The sequence below is a fragment of the Arvicola amphibius genome, chromosome 10 (genome assembly GCF_903992535.2).
Source record: "Arvicola amphibius chromosome 10, mArvAmp1.2, whole genome shotgun sequence".
Taxonomy (NCBI): Eukaryota; Metazoa; Chordata; class Mammalia; order Rodentia; family Cricetidae; genus Arvicola; species Arvicola amphibius.
This window is the reverse complement of record NC_052056.1, coordinates 55,568,627-55,578,095: the sequence shown is the minus strand read 5'-3', so window position 1 is coordinate 55,578,095 and position 9,469 is coordinate 55,568,627. Positions and strand designations below refer to the sequence as shown.

At 42.4% G+C, this 9,469-nt stretch overlaps 2 protein-coding genes across 2 annotated transcripts; both read left to right on the top strand.

Moving 5' to 3' along the window:
- The first annotated feature begins 243 nt into the window (after positions 1–243).
- LOC119824256 (cytoskeleton-associated protein 2-like) lies at positions 244–2,244 on the top strand. The gene is given in 4 exon segments (XM_038344406.1): positions 244–315; positions 317–796; positions 798–1,298; positions 1,300–2,244. Coding segments are annotated over 4 exon segments (1,998 nt in total).
- A 3,968-nt stretch (positions 2,245–6,212) lies between these two features.
- Positions 6,213–6,942, top strand: LOC119825173 (ferritin light chain 1-like). Its single transcript, XM_038345880.1, has one exon. The coding sequence runs from the start codon at positions 6,397–6,399 to the stop codon at positions 6,925–6,927; it is 531 nt and encodes a 176-aa protein (XP_038201808.1). The 5' UTR covers positions 6,213–6,396; the 3' UTR covers positions 6,928–6,942.
- The last annotated feature ends 2,527 nt before the right edge of the window (positions 6,943–9,469 follow it).

Sequence of the window (9,469 nt, the reverse complement as noted above, 5' to 3'; positions counted from 1 at the left end):
GCTGTTTTTTGCTGGTAAGCAACTGGAGGATGGCTGTACTTGGTCTGACTACAACATTCAAAAGATCCACCCTTTATCTTGTGTTGAGATTTCATGGTAGTACTAAGAAAAGAAAGAAAAAGTCTTCCACCACTCCCAAGAAGAACAAGCATAAAAGAAAGAAGATTAAGTTGAAGTACTGTAGGTGAATGAAAATGGCAAAATTAGTTGTCTTTGTCAAGAGTGTCCTTCTGACATTAAGAGATGGCAGAGTCCAGGAAACGCTTCCCAGGCCGGTCTGGGAGGAACACCTTGCCGGTGCCCCTGGACCTGCAAGCTGCCCCTGACCAAGAGAGACCAGCCGGCCTTCAGAGAACAAAGAAAACAAAAACTCAAGAAATATCTGTTAATACGAAAAACAATGCTTCCATACAAACAAGAAAATCAGATATCCAGAGATCAGCAAATGATGACATCGGAAGATCGGGTCCAAGAAGGGAAGAAAGTTCTGAAACTCAAAAGCGAAATGGCTGTTAAAGAAAATATTGACAACACAGTTGAAAAGAACTGCGTTCCCTTAAAAGCTGATGAAGTCACCAGTTCAGAAATACACAACTTGAAGGATAATATTGGAGCTGTCCAAGCTCAGACTATAACATCAGACCAGGCATGTCACCTTACAGACAATAAAAAGGTGCAAGCAACTGTAGAGAAGCCCAAACAGGACGCTAACATGCCTAAAAAGCGAGTGCTTGGCTATTACCATGGTCAGGTTGTATAGTCTAAGATTAACTCGTTTAGAAAGCTCGCGAATGTCAAAAGGAGACATTACTGCAGCCACCAAAATACTTCCTGCTACTGTGTCGAAAGCCTCAAAGTCTCAGTCTGCGCCTGGAAACGCCGTCAGCATAAGAGCCTCAAATGTGACCTCTGCCACCAAGTTTGTAAACACGAAGTCTGTGAGCACTACGTCGAAGAACACACTTGTGCGACCACCTATTAGAAGCCTCCACAGTAATACCCAGGGCACTGGGAAACAGGGCCCCACCAGGACCCTGGCCAATGTTACAGTCAGAAAGGGGCCTCTTGAAAAAGACTCACTGCGATCAGAACGGGTTGTAGCTGTTATCGATACCCGTCCTCAGGACACAAAAAGAGATAAGGCACCGTCAAGAAGCGTAGCATCTGAAGGTGTAGCCAGGACTAATTTGTCTAATACCAAACTGATAGAAAAGTCGAAAGCTATTGACCAGCGCAGGTACTCAGTAGCAGGAGCAGCTGTCCACCGGTCAGTTCAGCCCAGAGAAACCACAGAAGACAAAAAAAGCTCGGATGGCTGAGTGGAGAACTGGCAAAGGCAAAGGGTTGAAAAGGCCTCCTAATCAGTCTGAGCCACAAGAACAAAACAAAAACCCAGCTGGGTCCTTTTGGACTACCATGGCAGAAGAAGATGAACAGAGATTATTTACTGAGAAAGTAAACAAAACAATTTCGGAATGCCTGAACCCGATTAATAAGAAGGGATGACCAAAAGAAGATGTTTTAGACACATTGAATGACCTGATTAGTAATATTCCAGATGCCAAAAACCTTGTTAAATATTGGATATGTCTTGTACGTTTGGAGCCAATCACAAGTCCTATTGAAAATATTATCTCAATCTATGAGAAGGCCATTCTGGCAGGGGCTCAGCCTATTGAAGAGATGCATCAAACAATCATAGATATTCTAACAATGAAGAGTCAAGAAAAAGTTAATTTGGGAGAAAATACTGAGGAGGCTCATGAAACCAAGGGACAAAGCCAGGGAGTAAAAACTGGAGACACAAGTGTCTCTGTAGAGCCAGGAGATGCGGGAGCGGAGAACGAGCCTCAGAGGGACGTTCACGTTTGTGAAAACAGCCAAGACCGAGAAGCAAAGGATCCAACCAACGATTTTACAACCCCTGATTCAAAAACTGAAGCAGGCTGCCTAATTAAATACAATGTATCTTCTACACCATGCTTGCAAAGTATGAAGAAGATGCAACATGGTAAAAATTCCACATTTAAAGAGCTAAAGTTTCTCACACCGGTGAGGCGTTCACGCCGCATTCAGGAGAAGACTTCACAATTGCCGGACATGTTAAAAGACCACGACCCTTCTGTGTCCTCCCTGGAACAGCTGTCTGATTTGGGGGAGGATGCTTTTGTTTGCCGCCCTAACGCAGCGCTGTTCCCTCTGTTCTCTGAGACTGACCTAGCGGGACAGAAACAGTGCTCCTGAGCCAGGAGGGTTGTGTTATTCCTGTGGTGGTTCCCGTATGCAGGTCTGAAGCTGTCCATATGCCCAAGTATGATACAGTGAACTTCCTAAGCTTGTTTATTGTTTTTAAAATATGTTAGCTTCTTCACTTCACTACTTACAATAATAAAACATAATCAGAAAATGTAAAAAAAAAAAAGAGTGTCCTTCTGATGGATGTGGTGCTGGAATTTTCATGACTAACCACTTTGACATTACTGTCCCAAGTGTTATCTGACTTACTGCTTCAGCAAAGCAGAAGACAAGTACTTGTATATGAATAAATAAATAAAAAAAAACAGGAATTGAGAAAAAGTTCAAATTTGAGAATGCATGCCTTCTAACCCATGTCTTCACAGACTTCTTTGCTTAGAACACAGGCTATGTCCCTGAACGGTCTTACACACCACATCACATGTATAAAACCAACTTCTGTTTCTTTATTGTGATGAAGTTAGATGTGCAGCCCCCCCCCCCACTCTCTTCCTTTTTCTCATAAATGCTAAGGTGATGATCTTGCCCTACTGACAATTGGGAAAGGCATGCTTACAAATCAGATTTTGCTTGTGAATCTCCCCTACCAGATTTCTGGCCTTTGTTTCAACTTGCGTCTCAGACAGGAAACATGCTTTGCTGCAGCACAGACAGGTTGCCAAGGCTGTGGAAGCAAGGCTGGGGACCCTTTTTCAGTACCACCACACTTTTCTCCCATTACTCGCCACTTGGTTCATCCCAGCTTCATGAAATCTATTGTTCTGTTTTAGCTTGTTCATGGATAATTGCACAGCTTATTACAATATTCTCTCTATTGCAATGGATCCAGCAGTCTCTGTCTCCCCTTGCAATGATATTTCTAAAGAAAGTCTTGTTAAATCTGAACTTTGATTTGATGAAAGCCTACACCTCATTCTAAAGATGGGTTTTGCTTCTACCTTCTTAGAGAAATTGCTGTTGTTTGTATTTTACAAGCAGTTCAATGATTTGATACCTTAACTAAAGATGCTAAGAGTATATCCAGACTGGTGGTAGTAATAGTAATATCATCAAGACCGAATCTTGTCCCTCCATTTGACTATCGGACTGTTGAAACAGTGGACTCCAAAAATTAAAATTTACCTGGATAAGAATATGGAGTTTAGAAAAGAGAAGGATGTGGCTGGCAGAGGAGAAACTTTGTCTCCAGGAAAACACTGAGAACTTGTCACAAGGCCCCAAAGGGAAGACTGGAGCTGACACACTGGTGGCTGGGGAACCACACCTGAGCTTTTGACTTATGTGTATTTCATGACTTCCCTTTAGAATCAAACCTTGATGGAAGACAGTTTTTTCACATCATTAGGAGGTGAAGCAGTAGGGAGCCCGGGGTCTCTGGATTTCTAACTCCCTTTCCAGTGTGGCTAATATTAAACAAATCTCTGTTTCTCTGTTGTTCTTTATCAGTTTGGTTCTCTTAAATGTCTTATTGAGGATGGTGAGCAGAACCTGCCCTGTTACAACTACCAGGACTCGGGCTCAGTCCCTAATTAGAGTAACAGGAGGAAAAAAGGCAGGATAGTTCTATGTAGATGGTCTCTTTTCTGCAATAGGGAAATGTTCAGGGTAAAACAGAACAACATTGTGTGCCATTAGTTTCTTTTCTAAAAGACTCTGCAGAAACAAGGAAAAAGTTTATCTAGAAGTTTGACAAATTTCTAAATAGTCTGGACATACAGACTTTATGCAGAACTGGAAGATAGTTTCTCTAGTCACTTTTGCTGATTATGGAATGCTATATTCTTCAAAAAAAGACTTAACATTGTTTATGCAGGACATTCATAACAAGGGATTTTCATAAGAAAAACTAACACCAAAAGTGTTTCCTGAGAAGAGGAAAATTTTGTAGCAGTGGGGTTCCATTTGTCACTGTATTCATTGATAAGCAAATGTCTTGGCATCGGTGCTTGTAGGTAATGCCTCCAGAAAACCTGATTTGTAAATGCAAAGTAGGTAGGCTCATTTATGTAAGCAAAGTACCCTTTGTGGTGTTTAATACAATTACTCTCACCAAACTGCACTCCTAGAGAGTTTAATCAACACATTAAATTCTAGTGATTGACTTGTTTTTACTATTGGCCTCCCTACTGAGTCCACAGATGAGCAAAGGTTGACTACCTCACTTTGCCTGGGGCAAGATGCTGATTCCAACAAAGTCAGAAGCAAATAAACTCTCTGCAGATAGCAGAGGACAAAAAGACTGGCTTTGAAACAAGGGATAGGGCGTTGTAATTAGACAGTTTCTCCTCCATTCCAGGCTAAATTTTTCTCTGCATTTTTTATTTTATATGATGTTTTTGAAATATTATAATGCTTTCTGCTTTTTGATAGAATGGTACTATAGGGAAAATGCTATTGATTACTTTTTCCTTTTAATTGAGTGATGATCAATTTCTATTTTAAAAGATATGGAGATTATAAACTGAGATTTTCAGCATTCTTTTTCTATTGTGATCTAATATTTTACTATGCATATCTGTATTTATCTTACTATTTTAAAATACGCCATAAATACACCCACAACAGACTGGGAAGATTTTTTCATTCTAAAATTCGTTTATTATTTTCAAATTGCATATAGGTTAAATGCATAGCATATAGACTGTAGTCTTTGAAATGCTGTCAAATACCGTGTACTCACCCATTTATTGTTCTAGACATTTCTGAGTATGCAAGAAAGGGCTACTGAGAACTCTAATTTGAAAACAAATCTTTCCAAATGCAACCTGTTGCTTTGCAGCTTTCTTTATTTGATAATCTCTCATATTAAAGCTCAATTTTATTGATTTCTACTTTCCATTGTGTAATAACTGTACCCAGGAGAGTCTGTCTCACTTCACTCCATTCAAATCAGAAGGAACTAAACCTCTCTCAGCACTGTCTCAAGTTCACAAAAGATGAATTCTCATAGTAAGCCATAAAGTTTGCCATAAATAAGTGTGGTCCTCTGCTGTGATTATTGTATAACAAGTCAAAATTCTACAAGTTGGTTTAAATAATTTAAGTTGCACCTTGGGGAGAATCCAAAATTTTCACTTCAGATGATGCTACTGATATACTGTCCTCATTTAATGTTCATTTAGAATTCCCTGTTTTCTTTCCTGGTAAAACTTCATTGATTTTCTGGGGTATAGATGGTATAATATGTAAGTGTCCTAAATATTACACAATTAAGGCATGTTAACTTGTCTTTCAGATGAAGGAATTTAAGATTTCTTTGAAAAATTATGACTATTCTTGCCTGCAAATCTGCCATGCTGAAAGAAAGCCAAAGGCATAGACAAATGGAAAGTTTCTTATTCTTTATTCCTTAGGACAAAAATAATAGTTGACCTGCTATATAAACATCATTTATACATTTAACAATTTGGATTTCATCTGTTTGGGCTTCTGCAGCAAAATATTTTAAGGTAGGTAGTGCATGAACAATTGCAACTTCTCTTTCACATGTATGAAGGTTAGGACATCTAAGATGAAGATTTCTGCAGTAAGTGTCTAGCGTGAGGTGTGGACCTGTTCTGTTTCTTTCTGTGCTTTCATATGAAGAAGTGGACCATCCAGCTAGTAATACCTTCTTTCTTTTGTTTTTGCAAGGATGCTAATTATCTCCTAGAGGCACCACTGTTTAATGTATGCTACTTAGACCTTAGTACATATGAATTTGTGGAAGTCACTGACAGAGCATGGCAGATTTGCCTACAACTTCCACCAGTTCTTAAATTCAAGCATGTTGTTGCCTATAAGAGTGCTTAGAGATTTACTTGCAAATTTCTAAAAATTTTATTTTTATCTTTTAACTAAAATGTTCACAAATATGATATATACAGGTTCAAGTAAGATGGTGACCCAGCACTAAGAAAGAGATGTGAACACAGGCTTCTACCCTTAACAAGAAGACATCTGCAGCAGCCTTTGGAGATCCCGTGGATCTGTGTCTTGCTTCAACAGTGTTTGGACGGAACAGACCCGGGGCCTCCCTTTGTTAGCTTCCACGGCTCCTCATCTGCAGTCGCAGCCTCCGGGACCATCTCCTCGCCGCCTTCGGCTCCCAGGACCAGCCAGCACCGTTTCTTTGCGGGTAGGTCCAGACTGCTCTCAGCCATGACCTCCCAGATTCGTCAGAATTATTCCACCGAAGTGGAGGCTGCCGTGAACCGCCTGGTCAACCTGCACCTGAGGGCCTCCTACACCTACCTCTCGCTGGGCTACTATTTTGACCGGGATGACGTGGCTCTGGAGGGTGTAGGCCACTTCTTCCGCGAATTGGCCGAGGAGAAGCGCGAGGGCACCGAGCGCCTCCTCAAGTTGCAGAACGATCGCGGAGGCTGCGCACACTTTCAGGATGTGCAGAAGCCATCTCAAGATGAGTTGGGTAAAACCCAGGAGGCCATGGAAGCTGCCCTGGCCTTGGAGAAGAACTTGAACCAGGCCCTCTTGGATCTTCATTCCCTGGGCTCTGCTCGCACAGATCCTCATCTCTGTGACTTCCTTGAAAACCACTTCCTGGATAAGGAGGTGAAGGTCATCAAGAAGATGGGCAACCACCTGACCAACCTCCGCAGGTTGGCTTCTGGGCCCCAGGCGTCTCTGGGTGAGTACCTCTTTGAGCGGCTCACTCTCAAGCATGACTAGGAGGCCTCTCCTTCCGAGGGGCTCCCACCTCTGCTCTGCACCAGCCGGCCTCAGGACCTTCACCTGAACCTCTCAAGAAGCCACTAGGCAGCCTTGTAACGCCCTGGAGCCCCTCTCAAGTCTTGGACCAAGTAAAAATAAAGCCTTTTGAAACAGCAAAAAAAAAAAAAAAAAAAAAAAAAAAGAAGACATCTGCAGCCAACCTCTTGGCCAAGGAAAAATTCGTTTTCTCCAATGGGGTCTCACTGAATTTATCAGCCAATCACAGCTCAGTGTAGGCCTTATGCTCAGGAGTAGATAGCTAACTCAAGAGGAACTCAGTGGTATTTTTGAGGACTTTCAGTCTCAGTTTGCTTTATTTGGACGTGTGTGTGTGTGTGTGTGTGTGTGTGTGTGTGCGCGTGTGTCTTTTGCCTATCTACTTTAATTTCCATTTTTGTCTTTTGGGGGGTTTGGGGAGCCTTTTTTGTTTGGTTTTCTTTGGTTTTTAGAAGAGAGAGAGAAAAGAACATAAAAATGGACGATTTGGCTGGAATTGGGAAAAAGTAAAATATGATCAAAATATGTTGTATGAAAGAACTTTTTTCAATGAAAATAGAAAAAAAGGAAACATGATAAAAGCTGCTTCTGTGGCTACTTCTATTATTTTGGCGAATGCTTCCTTGTGGCCACCTTTATTTGGTTTTTGCTGTCCTTCTCCTGGGGTCAGTCTGTTCAGGGCTTTCCTGGGCTTTTCAGATGTGTCACAACATTTTATCTTTCTTTTCTCAGAAACATCAGTACCTCCCCTGCGGTCTCGTCACTGCAATGTTTTCTTTCACAGTTCAGAAACTGCTCACTCACGCTGGTGAAGGTGTCGAAGCACGGTGTGAACATATCATGGACCATTCTCTGGCGGTGAGCAGAGACGTAGAGACATGCCACTGTGTTTCCTAGCTAGTTTGTTGAGGTTTCGTGCAGGTATTGAGCCCGAGTAATGAAGAGATTTTCAAGAATAGTTCCTTTAAAACGTGTCTGTGACTTGCTTTGGCTGGGAATCCCGGATCTGGGAGGCTGTTGAACTACTCAGACCATGATAGGCTTTGACCTCTCTTCTGCTTCTATAAATGACTAGATTTAAAGCACTAGCACTGATTCTTGACTTGGTATGGAGGCACTGCTGTAAGATCATGTGACTACTAGTTCATCATTTGTGCTCTTTTGCCAAGTCCACTTGCAGCCAGCTCCTCTCCTGGGTCTACACTGACTTGCCCAGGAAAGGTATTTCGAAGTCTGTGTCCTATCATTTTTAAATACCTTGCCGATTTTTCTTTGTTGCTATCTTGTTGTGCTGCTGGGGAATAAGGCTAGTTCCCTGCTGGTCTAGAATCCGCAGTCTTCTCCCTGGCTGACCTATAACTCTAGTTTCCATATTGCATGCAGAATTTTGGAAATCTTAAGTGTGAAAATCTGCTAACCGCTTCTGCTTTCCAAACTACCATCTGAGCATGCTGTCTCAGGCGTGTAATCCTAATACATGGGAGGCTGAGGCAACAGTATTACCATGAGTGCCAGGCAAGCCTGAACTCCGTAATGAGTATCAGGACCACCCACAGTGCCACAGCAAGACTCAATCTAAACAATAACAAAAAAACTCCCACAGCAATCTAAGTTCCAGGTTCTTCTCTGTTGGCATAGAGAGAAAACAGAAAAAAAACAGAAAAATATATCTGTATCTTCAAAATATAAACCACAGTGACCTGTTGGGTGGAAGGTACCCACAGGTCCTTGGGTGCCATTACGATGAGCCAATATATGGTGAAATGGGAGAGGAAAAGAAGTAAAATGGTTCATGTGCTGTGGAGAGCGGTGGAACTGAAAATGCAGAGGTGGTGAGGAACAGGCTGACGTGAGTGGCCTGAGCAAGACCACGGTGACAGGGCTGGGCTGCTGGGGAGAGCCATGTCTAGGTCCCTGATCCTGCCTCAGCTGGAGTCTGTGTTGATAGCTGTGAAAGTGCTACCACCAAGGGGCCTATGAACCAGGCATGTTGAACTATTACTGCCCTTCATTTACCTGGGAAAGCTTGCCCTACCCCTCACCATGGAATGGGAGAGATGGCCCTAATGGCATAAGCACAGAAGAGCTGGCTCTGCCTCTCACCTGAGGGAACAGTCCCAGCAAAGATCAGACTAAACAACTCAGCTACTTCTCAGGCCCACATCTAGGGCTTTGTGTTGGCCCACCCCAACATCTATCCCATCTATGACTTGCTGGAGAGCGTGAAGGGACTGATCTTGTAGAACCACAGCCTCGGTATCTCCAAGACTCTGGTCAACAGCAGGGTATCTGAGAGGAGTCTTGGTGAGGGTACATTATTAAGGGTGTCCCAGAAACCAGAGGCCTTGAACTTAATAAACAACCATTACAATGAACATTTGCAAATAAAGGTGTTTGGGCAAAAGGGTCTACCGCATGACACATTTTGGCTCCCAATGTTACTAAGATGAATGGAGAGATGTTGGAAGGCAACAGAGGGGGTGAAGTGGGTTTGTTTTTAATT